Source organism: Octodon degus, unplaced genomic scaffold, assembly GCF_000260255.1.
Source record: "Octodon degus isolate 3935 unplaced genomic scaffold, OctDeg1.0 scaffold00060, whole genome shotgun sequence".
Taxonomy (NCBI): Eukaryota; Metazoa; Chordata; class Mammalia; order Rodentia; family Octodontidae; genus Octodon; species Octodon degus.
Window position 1 is genome coordinate 8,021,221 of NW_004524636.1, and position 27,935 is coordinate 8,049,155.

The following is a 27,935-nucleotide window of genomic DNA, read 5'->3' on the forward strand; positions in this document are numbered from 1 at the left end:
TCAATGTCTTTTGTTATTATTTATATTTTAAAGATGACTTTAAAACCTGAAGCATACTTTTAATAAATGTTACATGATTACATTACTTATCCTGATGTCAACTTACTAACAGGATCAGGTGCTTAAGTTCAACAAAAAGTAAAACATACAGAAGTGAACAGTTCTGCCAGATGCTGCAATGACTCTTGTACATTCCTTGCTATAAAATGCTGTCATAAAATCCAAAGGCCCTCACTCAGTGACTTAGCTGTTCTGTGTGTCCACATAGTCTCAGTCTTACTCATGTTTCTGAAGAGAATAGAAGTTATAAATAAGAACAATGTGGGAGAAAGCAAAGCAAGCCTGACATCCAGAGGGATCTGGAATGAGATGTAGACGCAGGGCCTTATTACATGGCTTGGTGAACATCATCCTTTCCTCATTGAGTTATTTACTCCTTCCTTAAAGATTTTCTGATCATCCATTTAAGTACCCATCACTCTTTGAGGTGCAAGATTTGGAGGAGCCAGCAGAAGAGATTCAGAGATGAATGAGATGCAAATTGTTCCCTGTGAAAATTCTAACAGTAAAGGCAACATTTTTGTGTTTGTAATAATTAGTGGCCATCCAAAAAAGTGATGTCACAGTTGTATGCCTTGCTTGAAGAAAAATCATAGGTAGTTGACTTTCATTTTAAATTATATCCCCGTAATCTACTCTGGGTTGCTGTGCTAGTTGCTAATTGCTGCATTCTTTCTTTCTCTGAATTTCCTTTCTTCTCCCTTTAATTTTTAAAATATTGTTCAGTGACAGCATTTCTATAATGTGATCACATTGCCTGCTCACCTGCTAGGACTGTGCTCCCCCATTCTACTCTTTGTATTTCAACAGCTGTGTCAGCTAGCTTTCACTGTGTAACAAATCACACCAAAATTTTGTGAATTTAAAAAGCAATCATGTTTTATTCTTCACACTTCCATGTGTGTATTGGTGGATTGGCTGGACATGCATGGTTCATTGAGAGCTGGGTGATCTCAGTTAGGGAGGTCTCAGCACATATCTGGGGCCTCAGCTGAAATCGCTAAATTGACTGAATCTTCTCCATGTGTGGCCTGTCACCTTCCATAGATTTTCCCATCCTTTTAAACTTGGTGGCCGCAGGGTTCCAAAGACAAGCAAGCAAGAAAGCTCCAGAGTGCTAGGGATGTTCTTGCCTCTTATTTATATGAGGCCTAACCCATTCCTGAAACCCGTGTAACAGCACAGTTCCCATGCCTTGATGGTAGAAGCTGCAGAGTCACATGGCAAAAAAGTGCAACACAGGTTTAGGAAGATTTTGTGACCCTTGAGGGGATGGTCTACTGCACCATGAGAAGAGGCAGGGAGTGGAAGGACACTTCTTGCCCATGACTGGCACTCCCCGCCCAGGTGGGGCATTGGGTGTGCCAAGGAGGATGGTGAGCACAGCATTCTACGCTATTAGGCATTTTGTCTGTCTCAAATGACAAAGTTATATCTCTTTTATTTTCCCTTAACAAAGTTCATTCAGGCTTGGCGATCAAGCCATATTGAGACACTCCGAGTTTCCTAGGTTCCCTCTTTCACACTTACATGACTGGAGACTGGTCTTATAAGAGGGCAGAGTGTTGTATGAAGTGGTTTAAGTCGTCAGAACTGAATAATGTCTCGACTCCCACCTGCTGGCTACAAGGTCTTCCAGCATGTTGAGAGACTTCCTAGAGAGTCTTCCTGCCTGAGTCTCCCTTAGCAGAGCACATCTCTTTTGTCCCCAAATTCATGCAAAGAGATAGTTTGTGCTGAGTGGTCATCCTGCCTCCAGGACTTTGCTGAATTCGAATTCCTTAGTATGGGGTCTGTGCTTTACCCACTAATGTGTTCTTTATGGCGTATAGTCTAGAAGAGACACAGTGAAGTCCTTAATAAACAATCCCTTGATAAAGAAGGAAGAGGCTGTTTTTAACTGTAATATCCTAGTCCATTCCCTTGCATTATATATTGTAATGTTCTTTTTTGTAAGTATTTAGTACAGGGTCTCACTGCACAGATCAGACTTGTAGTGATCCTCCTGTTTTCAGCCTCCCAAGTGCTGGAATTACAGGTGTGTGCCACCATACCCAGCCTACATTGCCATCTCAGCACACCCCAAAGGTGGAACTGGCACAGCACACAGGGGATCAAGCACTGGTCCCTGCATGTGCCTAAGCAGGCGCTTTAGTCCACCGAGCTCTCTGGCCAGCCCTGTGATGTTCTTAGCTGTGCTTTTCTCAGAACCTCCAGCCACCATCAAGTGTGGTTTACTCTGTTGATTGTTGCATTACAGAACTTGAGGCACAATTGTGAATGGACTCTGTAAGGTGAAGAAGAAAGTCTGTGTGGATAGAGTCCAGTGAGGATGAGAAAGGAAGAGGAGGTGAAGGGAGAGGCGTATGAGGCTGCATAAAGTAGGGTCCTGTGGTTCATCATGTACACCAGCTTGTGTCCCAAGCAAAATGAGGAATCAAGTAAATAAAGGGTAAAATCCAAAAGTATTGAGGTTTATATAGGTTTGGTATGGAGGATTATATGAGGCTGAGAGCCCATATATAGGATGTATAGCTTTGGCGAGATATAAAAGAGAGAAGGCTGTGTCTCTACTCCATGTTCTCTTTGCTTTTCTTCCCTCCCACATTAAAGAGATCCTTTGCCTGATTCTCTTCTCCCACTTTTAAGATTGACTTGATGTTAGAAAATCATCAATATCCATGAAAATACTCAATGTTGTTCTAGCCTGTGCAGAAATGCGTCTTCCACTTAGACAGATGACTAGATCAAAACACTTTTACTGACAACTCCTGCTGTTCTACCAGATCTAATTTGTTTAAAGAATGTATCCCCTATTTGCATATTGCTTTTATCATAATTTAAATTCTCAAAACAATGTTAGTTTCTAGATCAGATCTAGATAGCTTCACTTAAATTGTTTCAGTAAAGTTCAAGGAACTTTGTGATGTGAATAAGAAGGTGTGGTAGCTATTTGATTTATGAGGGCTTTGATGTCACAGAGTTTTAAATGGGACAAGCAAAGTGAAAGGTTGCAATTTCTAGCAGGGCATAGTTACATGCATGAAGATATTTTCTTTTTCATGAATTCGTTTTCCATGAAAAAGCCATCAAAAGCAAGTAAATGGCTCTTATGGTAAAATCCCTGGAAATAATAAAACCAGTGACTATATTTAGTGTTAGGTCCTAGGAGAACTTCATAAAGTATTTCTTCTAATCTATTTCACAAGGTGGGAAGTGAAAGACTCAAGTAAGTGCAGCTCTGCAGAGCTGTTGAGTGGACAGATGATTCTGAGATGGGCTGGTCACAGTGGAGGCCAAGCACATGTTTTGCTGCAAAGGCTGGAAAGCTCTGGAGCTGCTGGAACAGCTGTACTGTCTATGTGAAATGAAATAGCTCCATAAATCTGGAGGAACCTATCTTGTTCCCAGCATATTCAACATGCATCATCTCTTCTTCCTTGGGAACCTTCTTAAAAGTGACATAGATATGCTTATTTTCAGATGTAGAGACTTTCTGAATACATTGTGTGACATGCTCTTCTGGTTTTACTGTAAGTGATTGAACCAGGGCATGAAGTTAGTGCTTTCCACTGAGACTGCATATTTTGGCATGAAGCACTTCTACGGGTCTTGTAGAACTAGGAGGTTTCTGGTAGAACTATGTGTATTGATGGATATTTGAAATTAGCTGGGAGATTAGGGTTTTTTTTATTTACTTCTTAGTCTGTGAGTATAGATGCCTTTGGTTGGGTGATTTATCAATAATCAAATAGGTTGAAAATAAAGTTGACACATTCGAGGTAAGTCTTCATTCCTTAGTCTTCACATCTTCTTTGTACAGTTTGACTGAAGAAGTGGGTACTAATTTAGCATCTGAGGCAATAATGGCCATAGTGAAAGGGGCAGATTTAAGTTTGGAAGGTACAAATTAGGAAAGGTTCAGCACCTGGTTTAGCCGAATGGCACCTAGCATCCATTTCTTCAGGCCTAAAGCCTTCATGTTCTACTAGCTAAGAGTAATTAAGGTCTTCACTTTTATTCCATGAGGCCAAGAAAGGACATACCAGTTCCTTGGCCATTTACTTAAGCCTTGAGATGTGACATACTATTTTGCAAAGAAATAGTAATGCATCTCCAGGTACTGCATCTTCTGTGAAACAGAACCACATAAACTGATGAGAGCCAAAGTCTTTTAAGACCTAGTCATTGATGTCATTGGGAGTCATAACTTCAGAGACAGAGAATTCTAGTGAAGTGTTAAAATCTATAATGAAGTAAATTAAGAAGTGCAGGCCCAAGGTCTAGTCGAGTTGAATTTGTGAGAGTATCTATCTGTAGACTTTCTGTCCCCTGGGATCTCTGCATCATTTTACAAACAGGGAGAGTATCTGTGGGTCATCTTCTTGGACACCCCACTGTGGGCCCGGAATTTTCTCAGCCTCTCACCAGGTCTCCAATCTATGAGTCAAAGATTACTCTCTATACAAGAATCTATGGAGATTCTAAATATTATGCGAGCTTTGGGCAGTGTTTCTTTCAAAAGGAAGCTTTAAGGATTTCTAGCCTGTTTGCTAACAATAATGCTTTTGTCTTTGGAAAAACCTCATGATAATAACTTCACACACATTACCAAACAACAGACAACTATGTCAGATAAACTATGCTCTTCCTATAATATATGGCTTAGAAAACTTAACATGGAAGACACATTGGGCCCCAAGACTGACGCACTTAGCATTACTGTATTTAAATCCTCATTTAGCTTATCCATGAGGAAATAGAAGAGATTGGGAAGATCGCTAAAGTTATTATTAGCACTTCAATTAGAATTTATCTTCAGACTACTGGTTTTCTTCAAAACATGCTAAGACCTTAACCATGTTTTATCTGAAATCTTTGTGAAAAGAAAGTGCCCATACAGAGTGAACTGTTTTGATAAGCTGGCTCCTGATTTTCAAGTATATTTAAAGCTAATCTCTAAGAACTAATATGCAATGATGCTGTTTTCTTGATTTTATTTCTATGAGCCACAGTTTTATCTCCCACTGCTTATCTGATTTGCAAATGATTGTGATGTTTGGATAAAGTTACTATTGAATCATGCCAAAACCTTAATAAACTTAGTGTTGAACTAATATTTCCGGTTCATGGGGAATTTCTGTATGATAAGATATATTTTAATATTATAGAAATGCAACAGTGACCTTTCCATAGAACCTTAATAAAATAACTTAAAAAAAAAACCTGCTGGATAGATGGGAACATTCTTGAATGAGAGTATGCGTGATTTAGATGCATCTCATGTTTTATCTTACATCTCATTTCTTTAGGTCTCTTGTATTTTTCTTTCCCTGATGCCGAACAACCATGATTTCCATAGTTTTAAACTAGAGAAAGGCAGAAATTTTCAATGATGTATTTTCCTGATGCAGAAGTTCATTGACTTGCTGCTGTTGTGGCTGTCTCCTTGATAATTCTAATGGCCTCCCAGTGGCTAAAGCAGAGGTAACAAGCTAACAGTGTCTCAAGTATGCTTCAGGTATTGAATTTTAAAATTCCATTTTAGGCAGGGGGAAGCGCGAAGCAGCTGGGGAGCAGCAGAGCTGTGTATAACGGATTGTGACAAGTGTTGACTCAGGACACCGTATCCAGTTTATAAAATAAGATGATGATGGTTTGGCAAACCAACTGCAACTTCCCAAAATTAACATGTTGGCCAGATTCCTGAAATTGAAATTCTTTGTTCCCAGAGACTGGCAACAGATGACCAAAAATGACCAAAATTTGAAGCCCGTAGCTTTGATTCTGTATTTGTTGTCAGTTCTCATTGAGGTTGGAAAAAAATCTTAGGAAGTGCAGTCAGTATGAATCACTGTTTTCTTTACTGCATTTTGTGGTCTCTCTGGTGGACTTGATTTGTTCAAAGCCATAAATCAAGAAGGAGATGGTGGCTGTTTCAGAGTACAAAGTTGTCCTTTTCATCAGCTCCAGGATGATTGGAGTTGGAAAATAAGACAGGCATTTTCCAAACAATCAGTCATTCTATTTACCACCTAAACTGTAGTTAATATTCTCATAGAGAAAAAAAAAATCAAGAAACATTACACTGCGTATTTACAACGAGGGCATGTTTAGACTTGGCTTCAGAGGAATTTGAAAAGAGACTCAAGCTGTCTTAGTGACAGGCACCTTTATTTTCTGGGAAGACATTAGTGAAGTATTTAATCTCCTCTCTCTCCAGTACAGACATTCCTTCAGTGATTTCCAGAGAAATCCATCAGAGCAACATAAAATCAAATCCATAAGGGAATCGAAGCATCTGCTCCAATAAGCAGCACACTTTGTTATGAAAGTGATTCTTATTTTCCAGGCGATGAGTAAGATCTGCATCCAGAGCCCACTCTTGTTTGGTAGGAGCTGAAGAACTCCCATTGGGCCCCCTGCCTTAAAAGTGCCACCACCTCCTGAAACACTCCAGCTGGGAACCAATCCTTTAATACACAGGTCTTTAGGGACATTTATCCAAAGCACATGAACCTCCAGGAGGACCCTTGCACCACTCATTGGTACGTGCATCTTTTAAATTGGATCTATTGTGCCAAGTAGCCCCATTGGAGTCGTGAGCTCATTTGAGGTTATACCTGGGTCTGAAGTCCTGGAAGGAGCATCAGTGGAGCTGTCTTGGGAGGCTGCTGAAATGAGACGTTCATTATCATTCCACTGCTTTGGAAGCAGGAACACTGAGAGCAAACAGAAGGGTAAGGGACAGGAAGTGGGGGAAGAGCCTCATGGGGAAAGAGGGTCAACAGAGGATGAACTGAAGGTGAGAGTTAAATTCTAGAGTGGTTAGGAAAGATCAAAACCAAGGTAAAAATAGAATTTAAAGACTACAAGCTCTAGTTGCTTAAAAAACATATTTTGAGCAGAATATTGGAGATAGATTCCATGGTAAAGATATTTATAGTAAATCAGTAGTTAGGACATCAAAAGCAACTCTTTTTTTAAAAAAAGAAATTTGGCAAGGTATTCTATGCTTGCTCCATAATCCCAACACTGAGGGAAACTGAGATAAGAGGATTGAAAGTTTGAGTCCTGCCTGGAAAACTTAGCAAAGCTCTTTAAGGTCTCTGAGTATGTATGAAAGAAGGAAGAAAGGAGAGAGAGAAAGAGAGAGACAGAGAGAGAGAGAGAGAGAGACAGAGAGAGAGAGACAGAGACAGAGAGAGAGACAGAGACAGAGATACAGAGACAGAGAGAGACAGACACAGAGAAACAGAGACAGAAAAGGAAGGAAGGAAGGAAAGAAGGAAGGAAGGAAGGAAGGAAGGAAGGAAGGAAGGAAGGAAGGAAGGAAGGAAGGAAGGGAAGGAAGATGTGTCACTATGGAACACTGTGATATAGGTAGCCAAAACAAGCTTTAATTATAATTCTTCTCTTCAAAACTTCAACACAAGGGCCAGCCAAATAGCTCAGCAGATTAAAGTGCCTTAGGCAGATGCCGGAGCCGAAAGTTCGATCCCTGGGCCTACCATGCCGGCCCACCCCCGGGGTGCACAAAGACAGTGATTGAGACTGGGAGTGGTGGCATGCGCCTGTAATCCCAGCTTTGGGAGGCTATAAACAGGTGGATCACTAAAGTCCAATCTAGTAGTGAGACCCTGAACACCCTGTAGACCCTTCCTTAAAATACAAAAACAACAACAACAACAACAACAACAACAACAACAACAACAACAAAACCAAACAAACTTCAATACATAACGATGAATTTTGTACGTACACAACGTTTTGTCCACAATATCTGATTTACTCATACTTAAATGTAATTTCATTTCTCATTTCTCTCAGGGGTTAGTTTCAAGTAGAACCAAAAAGAAATAAAAATAAAAATGTATATAATGGCTTAATCACACTTCTGATTTCACCAATTTTAAATATAAACAACTTCCTAAATTGTGTTAAAAATGCCCACTATAGGCATTCAGAAAATAATATTGTGGGCCAAGTAATTTCAAGAACAAGGGGCTAGATCCTGATTATTTATTAAGAAAACAGAATTTCTCTGTCACACTTAGAATAGTCTAAAAACAAAGCAAAGAATCAAAGCAATCTTTTAAAATGAGCAGTTATTTTATGAGGTCACTTAAGACGTTAAAGGATAACCAAAACTTTGATTTTGATGCTAAGATTATTTTGAGGTCATTTTAGGTAAGAATTGGCAAGTGATAGTAGTAAGAGCATTTCTTTTATTGGGCATTATTGAGTTTTGGTTTAACTACACCTCATTTAAACACCTTGAGTACAATCCCAGGAAAAGAAGGTTTTCCCGGCTGCTGGTCGGAGGCCAGAACTTCAGAAGCTGTCATTGCCCTAGAGCTGACTGACTGCACAGTTTTCTAAGTGTTGCTTTCCACGTTGTGCTTGGCATCAAGTAAAACAGGACATCCTTGTTGGATATCCCGGCAGGGAGCGCTCTGAGAAGGATGGTGGCTCCAAGGTGACAATCGCCAGGGCTGCTTCTGCTTTAGCACTCCAGGAGTTGCCATCCTCCTTCCCTTCCAGTCAGGGTATGGATTCCTCCTGGAGTGTCTTAGAAATGTGTCTGCAATCTTGCATCATTTCAGGGTATATTGGGTTAAACTTTTTCCCTAAAAGGGGAAAAAAAATAATCAATTGCAGACGCAGGACCAAAGCAGTTCTCAGTACCGTTGCTCATTACCACTGACACTTGGGATGCCAAGCACTTGCCTAACACAGGGCAAGGCGGTTTAGTTAAAGGACCTTGGTTTTGTTCTCTTTTTTCCATCCTGGCTTGAATGACAAGTCAGAGACATTTGCTAAAATAACATAGGATGTGGACTCTTGGGAGTTACTTGGCTTCCGACTCTCTGACCTCTGATATCCTTCCGGTTGCCTCCAGGCCTTGTTAGCGTGATGGATGTTTTTCAGTTTCTGTGTAAGCCATGGAAGCAAACACACTTAAATAACCCAAGGAAAGCACACATCTTATGAAAGCTTCAATTATTTGGGAGTTATTGACCTTACAAGCACTGGCCAAGAGGTTGGCATCTTGAAAGTGTGCTTTGATACTGAAGAGTTGTTCTAGAACTGCTATCGGGTCCTTCCTCTGCTATTCCCTCTTCAATACACAATAGCAATGCATTGTATGTCCTCTTCCTGGGATCAGCCTCCATGTGGTTTTCATTTACAACACAAAAACACTTTAAGAAGGACATATGTGGTCCTTAAATAGCGTGTCATTTATGGACTATAGTCCATTAATATTATAAATGAAATAATGTTTACTCAAAAGCTGAAAGAGCAGAAAAATGACTGTTGTCTGTATTTTATAGACTTCCTCAAAGTCATACAGCTGGGTGGGACAGAGCTGGAACTGGAATCCAACTAACTTGTCTCCCATGGCCCCTTTGTTTCCATTGGAGGAGGCCAAACAGGTCCTATTAATTTAATGTTAATTGTGGAAACAGTGTGGTGTATAAATGATTAAAATCACATCTGTTTTTAAAGAGTATGGCCAAATTATTTATAGAATCATAATATTTGGATATTTATGATTTACTTTTCTAATGTCATATTAGAAGATTTAACTCGAAGTGTGTGAAAATGGGTTCCACTGCATCAGAGGTAAGTGAAAGAGACTCGGCTTCTGTCACCCCGTGGGCTATGGGACAAAGCCCCGGATAGCTGTGCTGTGTATACCTAGTTTCTTTTCTTTTCTTTTTTTTTAATATTTTCATTGAGAAACAAATAGCAATGAGACAGTTTCACAGCCGGTTACTAGTACATTTTCAATAATTAATACATTGCATATTGTTGTCTTAGAGGTTATTCATTGTACAAGATGCAGACCTGATATCCTGTCTCAAACACTATTAGAACAAACCTCTCTATTCATTGAATTAAGAGAATGGAATTGTATGTTTATCCTAACTATTTTGAGTATACAGATACAAAATGGTAGTTCATTTGTATTCCAGTTTTTTGGTTAGTGTTGTCAGAGAAGGGCATTCTGCTGTCATTTAAATACTGCAGGTGCATTAATTCAGCAAAATATCATAATATAGTCCAATAGTCCATAATAGTAGTGAGTCTTCCATAAGACTGTCCATGTCCGAACTTGTTGACTTGAGCATTTTACAGCTCATCATATTAATATGGCTTTACTTTTTATACTTCATTTTCATACTTTTCTGCTGGATGGTTAAGACCAAGAAAGAGCAAGACCTATATAACAAGAAATGCAACTTTTGTATCTGATAAGGTTAGTCAAATCCCCTCAGGATTTAACCTGAAATCCTGTACCTCAGTTTGTAAATCCTTTATTCGTGTCGGCCATATGGATGAGTCATGGCCATTGCTTGACCAGTTTGCTCTCTGTGAAAGCCTGAGAGAGTGTTTTCTCTCCATGGGACTCTCCTTAGGCACACTCTGGATGGTTAAGGCCATCCAGATCATCAGTCACTTTCCTCTGTGGCCCCAAAATCTCCTTGATCAGAAAATTTGGGACACATTTGAGTTACAGGATGTTACAGTACAGGTTCTCCTATTTCCTGAGCTGTGTGGATTTAATGCAATCCCTAACAAACTACCACCAACATACTTCACAGACCTAGAGAAATCATTCCTAAAATTTATTTGGAACCAGAAAAGATCTAGAATAGCAAAGGCTATCCTGGGCAACAAAGACAAGGTAGGAGGCATTACAATTCCTGACTTGAACTTATACTACAAGGCTACTGTGATAAAATCAGCCTGGTACTGGCAAGAAGATAAACCTGAGGATCAGTGGAGGAGATTAGAAGATGCAGAAGCCTCTACAAACACACTCAGCCACTTTATCTTCGACAAAGGGGCTGAACATGCTTACTTGAAGAAAGATAGCCTCTTTAACAAATGGTGCTGAAAAAATTTGCTCTCTACATGCTGAAAACAAAAACTTGACCCAGGTCTATCACCATGCACTAAGCCAAAGTCAAAATGGATTAAAGATCTAAACATTAAAACAGAAACACTAAATCTCCTAGAAGAGAAAATAAGAATAACTCTTGAAGACATAGCGGTAGGCAAAGAGTTCATGAACAAAAATCAAATTGCACAGGTAACACTTGAAAGAATTAACAACTAGGACCTCTTCTTATTGAGAAGTTTTTGCATATCAAAATAAATTACCTCAAAGTGAAAAGACAATGCACAAATTTGGAAAAAAATCTTGATTAATAAGCACTCAGACAAAGGTCTGCTCTCTAGAATTTATAATGAATTTAAAAATGTCAGGGCCCCATAATTTAAAGACCCAATCCAGAAATAGGCATCTGAGATTAAAAAAACATTTCTCAGAGGACGAAATTAAGGAAGCGAATAAATATATGAAAAAATGCTCCACATCACTAGCCATCTGTGAAATGCAAATTAAAACAACACTGAGATACCATCTCACCCAAGAAAGAATGGCTATCATAAAGAAATCACCCAACAACAAATCTTGGAGAGGCTATGGGGAAAAAAGGAACCCTTTTTCACTGTTATTGGGAATGTAGACTGATGCAACCATTATGGAAATCAGTGTGGAGACTCCTTAAATAACTAGAACTAGAAATCTCATTCAAACCAACTATCCTCCTACTGGGAATTTTCCCAGAGGAATTGAAAAAGTCATGTCATAGTGATATATGTGTATCTATGTTTATAGCAGCACAATTTGTGATAGCCAAATCTTGGAAACAACCAAGATACCCATCACCTGAAGAATGGCGAAAAAGATATGGTATTTTTATACAATGGAGTACTACTCAGCTATAAAGAATGATAAACTCAAAACCTTTATATATAAGTGGATGCCACTTGAAGATACACTCATAAGTGATATAAACCAGACTCACCTGTGTAAATATTGTACGGTCTCCCTAGTATAAGAACTCAAAGGAAGAAATAAAAATAGAAAAGCATAGCACAATTAAAGGAAAGCGAGAACTTGAGGATTAGTTAACAAAGAGAGGGCAAGGAGAAGAGGTGGAGAACATAACAGGGGTGAAGTCATACATTTATATGCACAAGATGGGAAAGGCAATGGTCCTGAGAATCTTCAGCATGTTTTTGAAAATAGCAGTTAATTGGTAGGTTTCTTACACCTAGTTTCTATGTCCTGTTCAAGAACAACAGGACAGGACCACTTCACTCCCTCGTGTATCCTATGTGAGGTCTTTGGCTGGGTCTGGAAACCAAATGAATACCAGACTGATTAAGAAGAGAAACATGCAAGTTTTAATAATTTAAAGATACATGAGAGTTGTAGCAGGAGATTGAAGTTGGAAGGCATGACCAGGCAAGTTACTTTTCTACCTTATAGACAAAGAACAAAAAAGTTTTGAGTGGATGACAGGACAAATGGACTTCTGGGACAGGGAAAGTAATTCTGTGAGTCACTAAGAAGCAAGTAAGGCGCATGTAAATGCTAGTGGAGGGCTGCTTCTGTCCTTCAGTGGTAGAGCACTTGCCTCACATGCACAAGGCCTTGAGTTCCATCCCCAGTACTACCCACCCCCCAAAGAAAGCATGTGGAAGCTAAGTCTTATTCTGCCAAGTTAACTTATTCAGAGTCCCAAGTGCTCATCTGTAGTGATTAAGATTCCCTGTTCCAGGGAAGATACCCTTAGTCAACACATCATTATATCTTACCGAATGTAGGAAAACACAAGCCAAGCAGCTCTTTCTGAAGTTCCCGTTCACTAAGTGATTATAGTTTAAAATAAGCAGAATCCTATTTCAGCATATTTTGAGAGAGAACATCCCTAATTCCTGCACTCACTCCAATCAGCCAATGTACGCAGCAAGTTTCCCACCTGCATTTGGAATAATGGTTAATTAGATGCCAAGTCAGGTGGAAGAAACTGAAAAGGGCACCTTTCATCTAGAGAGTGACTGAGTGAAAGGCTTTTTCATTTTTCCCCTTTCAGACTGATTGTAATTTTGTGCGTTAAAAAAAAAAGGAAGAAAATTTTGGAGATTTTTAAAAAAGAATTTGCATCTACTATGCAGATAAAATGAAATTTTCCCAAATTCTAAGTTCCATGTAAGTTTTTTTTTTCCCAAACTCTCTATTATTAGATACATGTTCGTCCATAGCTTAAGCTTTTGAGGAATTCAGTTAGAACTTTACTTTCTTTTTCTTTTCTGTTTGTTTCATATTGAGTTTTTGGATAGTGCTAAGGATAGCCCCCAGGTCTCGTCCTTGCTGGCGGTGGCTTCCAGGGTCTCGTCCATGCTAGGTAACCTCTCCGTCTTGCTGCTGCAACTTCAGTCTAAGAGTGAAACCGTTGTAACACATAAAGAGATAACTGGCTTCATGAGATTTGAGGTTTATTTAAGTTACAATTCTTTGACTACAAGTTGCTTTCAGGCCATGTAACTCTAGGTATATGAATGTAGAAAGACTCTTAATTTCAGATGTCTTTTAGCTCAAAAATATAGAGATAAATATTTTTATTCTCTCCTGACACGCTCCAGACTCAGTTCTAATGTGCATGGTCTTATACTATATCCTCATCTTCTGACTCTTTTATAATAATAGCAATAACTTATTTATAAAAAGCTTGGCGAATGTTTAACTACAAAGAACCATAATTAAATTTAATAGCCCATTGTGTGTGTGCTTATTTTAATAAGAAAACAGTTTTTAGAATAAAGGATCCTTTGAGTCTTTGAGTTTGTACTTGCTGCCTCTAAAGCAGGTTCCCTGATTTTATGAAGTCTCCCCTTGCAGCCTGGAACTTATGGCTTCTTCACGCCTGAGGCAACCTTCACACTTAGTGCCTCCTCACCCCTGAGGCAACTGTCACAAAGATTATTCACATGAAGATAAAATGAAAATCTTTCCTTTGAATTAGTCAAATAATTAAGGCAAAAATCAAATCGAACCTTTAAAGAGAGCTTTCTCTCTAGACAAGTGTGATTCATGTTGGTGATGTTTGGCTTAATAATTATGGCAGAGGCAGTTCAAGGGCAAATCCTGGGACAAGCAGTGAGGGTCAGCCCTAAGAGACTAGATGATCTTACAGGTACCCTACGAAGTGACTTCTACAAAAGATAAGAAAACAACACACCCTGTGAGGGTGAGAGCATTGTACAGCCCACCAGGGACCCAGTTAGGCTTCAGGGGTTGCCCAGAATAGAACTCTTTCCACAGATTGGGCCCAGGTGGCAGCAAACTTATCCATTTGGGAACAAAAGATGAGATCAGCATTTTGGGACTCTGGAGAGAAAAACAGCACACACAAACATGGTGCAACTTTTATTTTATTTTTTCATGTATTTTTAGTGCAGGTTCTACAGGGTCTCACTACACAGATCTGACTTGTAGTGATCCTCTTGTTTTCAACCTCCCAAGCTCTGCGATTACAGGCGCGCACAACCACACCCAGTCTCAGTCTGTCTCAGCATGCTCCGGGATTGGGGAAGGCATGGCACACTGGAGATCAAATCCCAGTTCCTGTGTCTGCTTGAGCAGGTGCTTTAATCCACTGAGCTATCTGGCCAGCCCTTAACATTTATTGTTCTCTGGTCTGATTATAAGATTTATTGGGAGCTCCCCCACATGGGGAGCTTCCATTCATTCATCCTTCCATTCATTTGGTGGACGCTGAGTATCTGCTGTATGGACACTGTCATAGTCAAGACACGTGTGAACAAACAATGGCTCACCATATAGTGTTGAGTTCTACAGAGAGCACAGTATAGGGAATGAAGTCTGAAAATGAGAGAGGTGGGCGTTGATGCTGCTTTGGGTGCATCTGTGGTGCTGGTTCTTCCAGAACTTTCCTGTCTTATATGCTTTCTTTTCAGCTCATTGTCAGTTGCAACCCTTGGAACTTCAGGGAGTTTGCGGATTGAATGTTGACTGCCTAATTTTTTTTAAAGAGTATACAAATTAAAAATAAAACAGAAAAAAATTGCAAGTGTTACAGGTTTTCTTAACAAAGTAGTACAAATTTCATAGTATTTGTTGTAATACATAGTGTTGTCTTCCAACCAGTTATTCATATCACCTGATATATGCATGAAACATTGGAAGAAGAAAGAAATGTTAAGAAATTAAGAAGAAATATTTTCTTCCATAGTTCTTAGTAGAAATATTAGCATTCATAACTAAACAGGACCCACAAAGGTTTGCATCAAAGCAGGAATGGTTTCAAGTTACTTATTAAGTGACTTCAGTGTCTACAGTGAAGCATAATCAGAGGACGTGCTGGTTGAGTGTTTGGTTACCGCCCTCTCATCCCAATTAGTTCTGTTTCTGTTCCTTGTCACATATAATTGGTTTCTTCAGACTTAACCACTGAGTCGTGAAAGAATGGTTGAGAAGCTATGCACTTGTGTTAGGCCCTCCTGATTATTGGGAAGCAAATACCAGCATTGGTGGTCTCCAGAGCTTCAGTTTTCCAAGCTGAAATAAATGTGTGTTTTAGGTGTATGACCATCTTTATTAATTACCTGAGTTTTAGCCTACAAGACTAGCTGGTTTCTTTCCCTAGTAAAAAGGCCTTGGCCACAGATTAAGATTAAAAGACATTGTCCTCATTTTTCCTTTCTTTTTTTGTCTCTTTCCACTGCTTTGCTTTGCTTTGCTTTGCTTTGCTTTGCTTTGCTTTGCTTTGCTTTGCTTTGCTTTGCTTTGCTCCCATTATGGGTTGAACTCAGGGTCTTCATCCCCTACCATTTTTATTCATGTTTACTTTGAGACAGGGTCTTCTAAGTCACTGACTTGCTCAGGCTAGGTTCAAACTCTAAATCCTCCTGCTTCAGTGTCCCAGTTGGTGGGGATTACAAGCATGTGCCAACACAGCCAGCTCCCCTTCTTTTCCTTTGCTCTACAATTCTAGAGCTATCCTCATGTTTTAGCTTACACCAGAATTCCCTGTCCATAATATAGATGCACGATCAATACCTAGTCCCCATTCCTAGATTTTCTGATTTATAAGGTGTCTGTGAAGCCTCAGATTTTACATTTGTAGGAGGTGCCCAGGTGATGTTTGCTGCACAAGTACATTTTGAGAACTACTCTTAAGGCAAATCAACAGGACCCAACCATTTTCTGGTCTTTCCTCTTGGTTCCTGGATTGAGTCCCACCTCGACTATCCAGAACTTTCCGTCAATACCTCATACTGTTCCAGTGCAGAGAAAACTGAAGCTGAGGAGAAGTTAACACATGGTGGTCCCCAGCCTGGTGTCCTTGGGCTTTCCAAGGACACAGGCTCTTTTCTAGCTCTGAAACACTGGCTTAAGAGCATCTTGAAGTAAAACCCCAAAGGCGCTCTTATGTGTTCTATTCATGACCTCTTCCCCTGTGCATGCGGCCACTTTGCTTCCCATGAGTTTATCAGAACTGCTGTGTGGCTGACACCTGACACGTGTGAGAGAAAAATCCTTTCCTGCACAGTGAATGGTAGACATCCACTCCGTACTCCATTTGTCCTTGAGGATGGTGACAAGGTCTGATTTTGAAGGAAGGTAAAACAGAAATTGCCATCTCAGCCTGATGTCTTTACTCTGCATAATATGTATCCTACTGCCCTTGTAGTAGGTTCCCATCAGGATCACAATATTTGAATGATGATCTCTTACGCCGTTTTAATATATCTATGACATCACTTGGCAGCTCCATTACAATCTTATGGGATCACTGTCAGACATGTGGTTCATCTTTGATTAAAATATCATTATGTAGTATGTGACTGTATATGTATATTTTAAATATTGTTGAATCATATGTTTATCAAACATCACAGGTCTCAGTTATGATCTCAGATGTCATTTCCAAAGGAATTGCTATAGGCAAGTAAACAACATCCAAACAATCTTTGGAAACAAATCAGTTCCTCTCTTGGGAAGCAGTTGTACTCATTGTATTGTAATTTTTTTGAAAAGGTGCCATGCAATTGCCAGTCAAGCGGAAGACCCAATACTACTATGGACTACTGGACTGTTTTGGAATATTTTGCTGAGTTCCCACACTATATTTAACTGACGGAACTGAATAAAAAAGGGGATACAGATGAATGACCATTTTGTATCTGTGTATTCAAAATGGTTAGGATAGATACATAGTTACATTCTCTTAATGAATAGAGGAATTTGTTCTACTAGTGTTTGTAAATAGGATATCATGTCTGCATCTTGTACAACAAATAACCACTAGGAAGACAGTATGCAATGTGTTAATTATTGAAACTGTCCTATCAATTTGATTTGAAACTGTCTCATTGCTATTTGTTTCCCAATAAAATTATGGGAAAAAAGAAAAATAAATACACTTCTAAAAAGAAAAAAGTGTCATGCAGATTAAATTATGTTGTTCAGGCTCAGAACACTGGTGTCCCCAAATGTGACATCTTGTTGTCCTGAGTATCATAAGCTGAAAGAAACAGAAAGTCACAGAAACTAGAAGAATATTGTCTTTCTCTCCCCTCTCCCCTGAGAGACTCTGTGACAATGTTCGGTTTTAGTCCCAGAAGTACAGTGTTTGCTAAGACTCCCCCACCTATTACTTTGGGATCACACCCCGTGTCTAGCCAGGTTCTACCACCTGCCTCCTCCTTCTGCAAGGCTACATGTACAAAGGCACAGGTTTCTCCCATCTCTGTGGTCTTCACCTCTGCAGGTTCCCTTGTCAAACAAAATTTATTAAATAGGGGCTGGGGAGATGGCTCAGTGGAATAAGCGCTTCCCTGGCAAGCGCAAGGACCTGAGTTCAATCCCCGGTTCTGAAAAAAAAAAAAAAAATTATTAAATAGCTTGTTACACTTTAAACACAATCTTCACTTATAGGAGTGTCAGCCATAAACTTTAGGATGAGCAAGGAATATTAACACATTTTTCACCTGTAAAAAAGTAGGGATACAGGCTATATCTCTGCATATAAGCAATATCTATATCTGTATAACACAAAACAGTTTGAACCTAATTGCTTTTTTATTTGCTTAGCAACATGTTGAGAGTATTTGTGTTGGCTTGACAAAAGCTGTGACTATTTAGTAACTCCTCTAAATTTGCCATTGTTAAGCAAATAACTATTCCTTTACAGCATTGCTTCTAATGAGGGCAGAGTACCATACTTAAATAGGAGGCTGTACTTAACCAATTGCCTCATTATGTTCCTGTGAGGCCCACATTTTTCTGTCATAAGCAGCACAATGGTGTCTTTGTATACTGATTTTGCATGCACTTAATCTGTGTAAGTCCTACTGGTAAAATTACTAAGTCTGAAGCCTACAAGGCTATAGAAATGTATTGCAAAATCTCACTAAAATAAAAAAAGAAAAACTTCTTTCTCTTGATCCCCAATGATCATTTTCTTAGCTCTGTACTCATTATGTGCTTTTTGAAAAGGTTATTTAATGGCCTGATGAAAATGGAGGTATTTTTAGCAACTAGGGTAAATTATCATTAATGATGCAATATATCAGTGTCAAATTAGATTCTTCCTTCAAGTAAAGCCACTTATTTAAAAGCACTGGATGAGCTGCTGATAGGCTATTGGTCTGTTTTTAGAAATACAAAAATATTGAATTTAAAGACTGGAAAACAAGACATTGAAATATTTGATAGGCTTAACTAATTTACTTGTGACCAGTGGAAATTTTATCCCAATTCTAACTGCTCTGAAAAACAATGTTGTTTGTCATTGTGGGGTCAATGAAGGTCATGTCTTACTTAGCTTGATGAGATTTGTATGGTAGATGGGGAAGGAATTAATTTGTTATGGACTTCTTCGTCAAAAGATTGAAGGTAGACAACAGAATTTACACTTAAAATCTCTAGCTGTGACAAGGTGCATTTTTATTCACTTAAATGCTATATGTTATCAAGTAGAAGCAAATGCTTTTTCAAATATATTTGATTACAGATTGAACTAAAAAAGTGAGAGCGTCTTGGTTGATTTGGGGGAAGTTACAGATGTATGTTCAAATTTTGTGTTTATTGATGAGATCCAAAATTGTTAATAAAGATTTGGAACCGAGGCAAGGATATACTGTAGAAATGGATCACTGAACTACATACCCAACAATTTTTATTTTTTTTATTTTTTGGCAGAACCAGTGATTGAACTCAGGCCCTTGCACTTGCCAGGGAAGTGCTTATTCCACTGAGCCATTTCCCCGGCCCCCCAACACTTTTTAAATTTTTATTTTGAGAAGTAAAGATCTCGAAGTAGTTTCTTGACTATTCAGTGGGGCTTTGGGGTGGATGGAAGGAATTATCTGAATTCATTTCTAGGTTCCATTTTGCTGTACACTTTAATTTCCATCTTTCATTTTTATTCTATTGAGTATTGATGAATGTTAAATAACTATTCTCTTCAAGGTAAAGCCAATGCAACTACAGACCAAATGAGCGTAGTACCTTCTAGGCCTTTTAGCAAAGATGTGAAGCTGCTGTGGGAAGCATTCCTATGTTTCCTGGGGCTACTGTAAAAAAAAATTACCATAATCTACCAGCTCACAACAGCAAAGCTTTATTCTTTCACAGTTCTGGAGGCCAGGAATTGGAAGTCAGAGTGTCTACTTGACCATGACCTCTCTAAGTTCTTGTCCACATTCTGGTGACAGTCAATACCCTGGTCCTGTGTGTCTCCCACTCCGGCTTCTGCCTCTGTGGTTCACTACATCCTCTTGTCAGAACCATCTTCCCATCTCAAGATCTGTAACTTAATCACAGTTACAAAATACTTCATATACCCATAGGATTATGGCAACCTTCACAGTAGTCAGGATGTATTTTAGGGGCTGTTATTCAGGACACTATACCCAGGTACCTCACGTGTGCTGGATTGCCCATACTCTTGTCTGTTCGTTCTGTACCATAAAATGCAGCACATTTCTAGAAACAACAGCAAAAGATGCTATTTACAACATTTTAAGGAGAGGGCTGTGGAAATTCCTGACCCTCAGCAGTCCAGCTGGCTCTCTGTGCTATCCCTACTAATTCTTCCCATGTCTCATCATCCTCTGTAGAAGGAGCTTTGTTTCTTGTATAACAGAAAGAAGAAAAAAAAAAGCCACTTGAAACTCCCTATTTTGTCCCCTCACTTTCAAGCTCTCTATAGACCAAGGTGTTTTCCTGTGGAGGCAGGACCATTGCATAAGAATTGAGAGACAATAAGACTACTTAAGAGCCTCTGGCCTCTACCCAGGAACTGCCCAAGGTATTTACACTGGCCCAGGTGCTGGGTTATCTGTCAGTTCTTTGGCTGTGTTACCTCCCCTCAGCTCACCATCCCCTCCTGAGGGAACCCAGAGCTGCTTTTTTGCATACTCTGCAGGGAAGTGATGCCTCCTAGAGGGAACAAGGCAGGGAAATCTCTCCTGTTTTCTGAATGAGGCCTCATCAGAGGGCAAGCCTGAGCATTTGAGAAGAGAAACCTTTGGTCTGGCACAGCGACAGTGCTACTTAGTCAGCTAGCTGTGGGTAGGGATTTGAGATGACTACAAAGAGGGTGTTGTGGCCGGTTCTGCCCTCCATGCCTTTAAAAAAACAAGTGGTCTTTTGTTACTTTAACTTTCTCTGTAGGCAGTTAGACAGCTAAATATGCCTTCCTTTGTTCCCATTTTAAAATCAATTGCCTGGGTCAAGCTGTTGTTAAATACAATTGGCTTGGTCAATATATTCTAATCTGTAGGTCAGTTTTACTATCCTTGTAAAATAAGCCAGCCACTGCCTCTAAGGCATGTCCTGGGAAGTATTCCAAAGATGGCACAAAAAACAGCAGTCCATTCCTCCACGTATAAAATTGGGGAAATTTGGGGTGCTTCAGTATCATTTTCCCAAGCGCCTGGTATCTTGTTCCGAACCCCAAGCAGCAAAGTGGCTCCCGCTTCCTCTGCAGGTCTCTTCTAGATTATAGTCCACACCCATCACCCTCCAAATCCCATATCCTCGAATTTGCCTTGCCAACCCCTGAAGCATTTTGACAAAATTAGTTCCAAAGAGGGAGACAGATACTCTAGCAGTGGCATAGTCACGAGGTTAGAGAAGCATCACATGTGTACCGAGTGTTTATGTTAGTCCAGGTAGAACCAAAGCTAAGCCAGTGGAAGATGATGATACAAAAGGTTAGAAGCATTCTTTTCATCTTTGATATGAGCGTTTTATATCAAATGCTTTGTGTTGTGATCTCTTTAAAAATGAAACAAAAGAAAAAATTGAAAAGGACGGTTGGCAGGAGTCAGAAGATCAGAGAACACTTGAAGATCCGCCAGGGACAGATGTTTTGCTATCTTGCTCTGCAGTGTGGCAAATCACGGAGGCCATCACATTGATTTCTTCTTTAGTTTTTGGTGTGATGGGCATTGAATCCAGGAGTTCTGCTCCTGTGCTCAGCCCCCAGGTGGTACCCCACTCCCTTAGCACATTGCTTTTGTATGGTACTAACACGGTAGTTGATTTTTGTCAGGTCTGCAGACCTGCTTTTCAGTTTAGAAGGAGTGAATGATGATGTGTTTCCAGATTTAGAGACAGAGACAAGAGAAGTTAGGGCCAGATGAAGGGAAGAAGGAAAGAGTTTATAGATTTATCTCCTATGTAAAATGAACCATTTTGCAAACACCTGAACAGAAAACAGCTTCACCAAGTGACCTTGGCCATTTGTTTTTAATTTAATGCACTAATGTGATACTCTGTTTCAGTTTTAGGTCTTGAATATCATCATGGCCAAACCTTATGAATTTAACTGGCAGAAGGAAGTGCCTTCCTTTTTGCAAGAAGGAGCAGTTTTCGACAGATATGAAGAGGTAAAGAAATGTTCTAATTCTTTTTTCTCCCAACATCTTGATAATTATTGAATTTTAATTGCAGCGTTATATAAATATTTGACATGGTTTGTAATTTGGAGTGGTTAGACAGAGGTAGGTTATGAGATATAAAAATAATACTATAATTTATTGAGCACTGACCATGTGCCAGATATAATAATGATAGTGGTATTTTAATTTATTGAGAGTGTGCCTGATGCCAACGTTCCTTCTAACCCCTTTGTGTGTATTATTTGTTGAACTTCTCAGTACAACCTTGTGAAACTGTCATGACTGTTATTCTGGTTTTATAATTAGGTTTTATTTAGAAACAGTTTTTGGTTAATGAATTGTACCTGGCAGGCTTCTCACACGAACCTTTCTATTATGAATGACATGGTGGGCTGAGTTTGGGGCTAGCCCTTTGCCTTTGCTCCTGACCCTTTTGTTTCAAACTTTGTTACTTCTGCATGAAGTCATTTACGTTTTACACCCTTCCATGGTGAAATGTGCTGGACTTTTGATAAAGCAGGGCTTGTGGACCACCTGTCTAGCAAGATGAGTGGGGGACCTGAGGTCTCATTGGCATTGCAAATGTACTGCTATGCTTAGACTGTCATGTGAGATGACTTGGGGACAGTGTGTACTGAAACTGGTCTTGAGATTGCCTCTAAGATAGAGCAAAAGGTAAAAGCCATTTTAATTGTATTTAGAGTCCTGGAGTTAGTGCCTTTCAAAGTCAGGGGAAAGTGAGGCAGGGAGAGGGGTCACTGATTGGAAAGCCAGCTCCGAGGTTCTCAGGTACAGAAAATACCTGTTCACCTGGGCTTTTGTGGGTGGATTTAATTATGGACTGGGTTTTTCCAGTGTTTCATAGTACTCCATGGATTTAGAGAATAGTCATTTTTTAAGTAAACAATAGAAAAGGCATCAGATGGGTTAAAATGTGTCACTGTTCCTACTTTTCACCACATATCAAAATGACAGCTACCTATCTAAAACTAGAAAACTATCTATCTATGAACTACCAGGAAATAGCAATCAACTGCAGTTTGCTATAAGAAGGAACAAAATAGTATTATGCCGCCTAGAGTCATCTTGTTCTTCCTCTCTCTGACATATTTCTGTGACTGCTCATTGTAGGAGAGAGAAATCCTCTGAATAAACTACAAAGCTTCCCATAATTTGGCTCGTTCCTAATTACTACAGACTCATTTACCTGCAGTTTCCTACACACATCCTCTTCACTAGCCTCTGCAAACATTTCTAGTTTCCCCCAACCTGCTCCATCTGATGTTCTGTTTATGTTACCCTCTTCTGCGATGCACTTGTTTCTCCATATCTGATATTTCCACGTATTTAATTGTGAAGTCCTACTTGTTTTTCAGAACTCAGATAAGTATTCACTTCTGTGACACCTCGGCTCACCACATCCTTGTGCCACCACTAAGCTACCTTTGCTCCTATTATCCCACCCTTACATTTTATTTGATGTCTCTGCCTCTGCTACACTTATCTTCATTTTTTGTACTCAAGGGCTGTATGTTACTTATCTTCCTCTCTTTAGGGTCTAGTTGAATCCCTGCACCTGCCGCACATTGCAGCATTAAGAAAGATTTCATATACTTTTGGTTCCTTCTCAGTCTGGTTTTGTTATAATTTGATTGCCTGCCTGCCTGCCTGCCTGCCTGCATTCCTTCCTTCCTCCCTTCCTTCTTTCCTCCCTCCTTTCTTCTCACCCCTCATTTTTGCTTTTGAGTCTCAGGTGCAGGGCCCTGTGTGTTCTCTACATGCATGTTAACATTGTGCTAGACTCCCAGCTGTTTGGTAAGAGAACTTGATGATCCTTGAGAGCCTCAAGGGTCAGAACATCGGTGCATTCAAATACTAGATAAGCCATTTGAAATATTCATCTTTTAAATAAAAAACAACTCCCATCCATTGTATACAGTTCAAACCTAATAGGAAGTGAATACTGCAGCTGACTATGTACACACACTTTATACAGCTCAGCAGAGAAGGTCAAGGCTGCACCCGTGAGCACAGTCAAGTCTTTATCCCTGCCGAGCTGGGGCAAGTTGATGCCATAAGGAAGAAAAATATTACCTTTCCTCACCCATTGCTAAGCAGTAGCTGAAACCACATACCAAAGGTTAACAAGAAAACCTCCTAGAACTTTTATTTTGCTGTATTATTACTGTATTTTACATGACATGGGAGCCTGCAGAAATAAAGATACAAAGAAGCAGGAAAAACTGTGTATTCCTTTTAATTAGCACAGTCTTGCAATGCAGAATAAATACATTCATCATGGGGAATTGATGCAGATACCTGTCCAATCTTGATCTCTTTTCTTCCCCTTGCTCTCTCCTCCCTCCCATCTCCCTGTGCCTTGGTCCCCTTGTCATCTTCTCACAAACTGCCTGCCTGTGAAAGCTGTACATTCTTTTTTTTTTTTTTTTTAATGTATTTAGTACGGGGTCTACAGGCTCTCACTATGTAGATCAGACTCATAGTAACTCTCCTGTTTTCAGCCCCCGAAGTGCTGGGAGTACAGGCGCACACCACCATGGCCAGTGTCAATCGCTGTCTCAGTGCACCCCAGGGGCAGGGCTGGCACGGCAGACTGGGGATCGAACCCAGTCGCTGTGTCTGCCTAAGTAGGTGCTTTAGTCCGCTGAGCTATCTGGCCAGCCCAAAACCTTACCATTCTTGAGCTCAGGCTTGATGCAGGTTGGATGGTAATGCAAAGTATACCAGGACCAAGAGATAATTGGTCGGACAGCAGTAAGCTGGGGGAAACTTGGCAAGCAAGGCTGTTGGTGCAGGTTGTCCTTTGTGTTCCTCTGTCATCAGCAATAAGGACATGATTTTCTTCTGAGAAGGGGAGGATCCCTCTGGAGTAGCAGTGCTACATTTGGTTATGAAACATCCCTCTCCTCAAAGCAATGTGCGTGTCACCAGGTGATGCTCTAGGGGGAGAAGTGGTTGGAACTTTTGAACACCCATTTGGAGGAAATTGATGACTGAGGACACGCCTTTGAGGACTACATCAGGGCCTCCCCCCTCAGCCACTATAATCTGAGCACTTTTTGCTGTGCCACACACTCCCCACCATGCTGCTCGGCCTCGCCACAGGCCACATAGGTGCCCATGGCCCAAATCAATCTGTCCTCCTTTCAGTTGGTTGTCTTAGGTATTTTTTCACAGCAATGGAAAGCGACTAACAGAGAGGGTCTTATGAGGGAAGGCAAGCTGGGTAGTAGGGCCTGCTTCAGGAGAGCAGAGGATGAGGGGAAGGGGCAGAGTGAGACCTTCCTGCACCTGTTCTCTCAAAGGCCAGAGTGTTGTATAGGGGGTAGTGTAGCCTAGACCCCATCAGTGCCCATTGTGCTTTAGTATGAACTGTTGTGAGGCATCTGTCCCTATATATTTGTAGCTTCCTAAAGGTAAGTTTCCAGGATCTGGAAAGCTATAGAATAGTTCACTGTACTACATAATTCAGAGAAGGTTACTTGGAGGAAATGAAATGTAGTCACTGGCTAAGTATCTCACCTACTGTCCTATAGGTCAAAAAACACAGTAGAAGAAATAATTTCTCTTGGTAACTAAAATAAAATTTAACGCATTGAAATTTTTTCCATTTGAATCCATCTTTTTTTATGTGTTGATAGCTTTTAGTCAGATTTCTATTGCTCAATGAAATACCTGCACTGGGTATTTAAAAGGAGAGCAGGATTATTTGGGCTCAGTTTGAGATGTTTGCTTACTTGGCTCCACTGTCTTTGGCTGTAATGAGGCTAACATTGAAGCCCAGAACGGAATGCATGCGAAGTAAAGAGACAGAGTATGGGGCAGAGGGCGTGCGACACCCTCAAAGACACGCCGCCCAGTGATGTCACTTCCTCCCAGCAGGCCTTGCCTCCTACAGATTCTACCACCTTCTGATAGCACCACAGGCTAGGGACCGGATCTGGTATGTGGACCTCTGGAGACATTGGAATCCAAGCCATAACAGTGATCCTCTGTGGTTGTTACAGACCACACCTCACCCTTAGAACACACTTCTAAAGGTTTTTGTTCCTGCCAGTTGCTCTGAAAACAAGGCAAACCCAGAAGAAAAAGAATCTTGACAAGTACTAAATACACTTCAGCTAAGCTTTTAGCTTTCTAGGGTGCCATTATTAACCTAGCTTTAAAGCAAAAGAGTTTGAAGTTTATAAAGTAAACACATCTGCTCCTAATTGTATATGAAACTGGAAAGCCAAGTAGCATTTCAGGCTGGAGGACAGCCGCTTTTGATGATCGTTTCCCAGTTCTATATGGTGCAGTTCATAGGAGCTACAACCTTTAAAATATTTGCAAAAACGTAAGCGGGTAATGTTTATTCTTACAGTGTGAACGTGAGTGCCACTGAAAGGTCTCAGCTGACAATCAGTGGGAAGCCTGGGAATGAGAGGAACGAAAACCCAAGCGTCCCAGCAGTGCCACAGCGGGGGTGGGGGGCTGTCTGGAGCAAGCGCATGAACGCTCTCAGCACTTTGCGATAACTAATGCATCCCTGCGACCTGTACTATCAGGGATGGTTCAACAATGTTCCACATGCTCTTTTTTTTTTTTTTTTTTCAGAACCAGGGATTGAACTCAGGCCCTTGCGCTTGCCAGGGAAGCACTTATTCCACTGAGCCATCTCCCCGGCCCCCCACATGCTCATTTTTAAGAAGCATTTAATTAATTTAAGCAGTCAATGCTCATTTGCTAGATCAAGAAGAATGTTCAGCTGCTGTTATTTTTCCATAAAAAAAGATCTATGTGCAATGGAAGCATGGTTTTGCCATTTCCACATTACCGAAGAATGCAGGCTCTCTTCTAAGAGAGCCAACACTTCAGAGCCCACGTGTTGCAGAAGCTTGTGTGGTAGAATCTCATCTTGTTGCCATTCCCACTTTCAACCCTGGCTTTTGCTAATGCTACCTGTCTTACAAGTTGCTTAAATGAAAAATGTTTTATTTTCTAAGTGATGCTTATACTAATTCTTCAGAGAATTCACTCGTGCAGAAAGGTGAAAGTATAGAGCACTTTGTGTGTGTGTGTGTGTGTGTGTATTTGTGTGTGTTCTGTTTTGTTTTGCTTTTTCTCAGTAGAGCTTTTGCAAATGTATGCAACCCAAATATTTTACTCAGCCATTTTCCTTTAATATTCAGGTGCAAGGACTGACAACAAGCTATGCAAGGTGGTACACGCTTGTAATCCCAGCTACTGAGGAGCATGAGGCAGGAGTTTGAAGCCAGCCTCAGCAACAGAGGGAAACCTGTCTCAAAGTAAATATGAGGGACCATTGCTGGCTCTTCTGCTCTTCCTGGATGTCCTCTAGGCTCCCACTTTCTAGATGAAGCCTGCTTTCCGCCAAAGCCTTTTTAACTCCCAGTTTTTTTGGCCTGTTGGCTGCTCCAAGTTGTCCTTTCTGAAACCCATTATATGGTCAAATCACAGATACCCCAGGATGTTATATGAAACAGATAACACAGGAACACATTAAAATTAAAAATCTAAAGCTGCGTATGGTGGTGCACACCTGCAATCCCAGCTACCTAGGATGCTGAGGCAGGAGGATCACCAAGTCCAAGGCCAGCCTGGACAATGTAGCATGACTCTGTTTCAAAATAAAATTTTAAAAGGTCTGAGGATGTAGTCCCTTGGTAGAATTCTGGTCTAGAATGTCCTAGGTTCCATCTGTTGTACTGCCAAACAAGCAAACGACAAACATACATACAATTAGAAATCAGCGACCTGGCTGAATCAACTCCATGGCCACTCTGGTGTCTAAGGCTGTCTCTCACTGTCTTCTTTGCCCCTGTCCTTCACCAAGAGCTCTTGTTTCCTTGCTCTCTTATCTTGCTCATGCCCTGAGCCTGCCCCTTCCAATTCACTCTCTCTCTTTTGTTCCATATGCACTATTTTTAAAAATCAAAATTTTCCTTCCCAGCTAAGGAAGAAAATCCTGGTTCCTTCTCCTGAGCCTTTGCCTTGCTCGGGCCGCACACTTCTCTCCAGACTCTTCTGAGCATAAGCTTGTAGAGCAGTATATG

At 40.3% G+C, this 27,935-nt stretch overlaps 1 protein-coding gene across 1 annotated transcript in view; it reads left to right on the plus strand.

Moving 5' to 3' along the window:
* Plcb4 (phospholipase C beta 4) overlaps positions 1-27,935 on the plus strand; it is a 427,861-nt gene that overhangs the window by 235,101 nt on the left and 164,825 nt on the right. The window contains exon 3 of the mRNA XM_004634291.2: positions 21,742-21,846. Coding sequence (XP_004634348.1) covers positions 21,763-21,846 — 84 coding nt within the window. The 5' untranslated portion in view covers positions 21,742-21,762. The remainder of the gene's footprint in view (positions 1-21,741; positions 21,847-27,935) is intronic.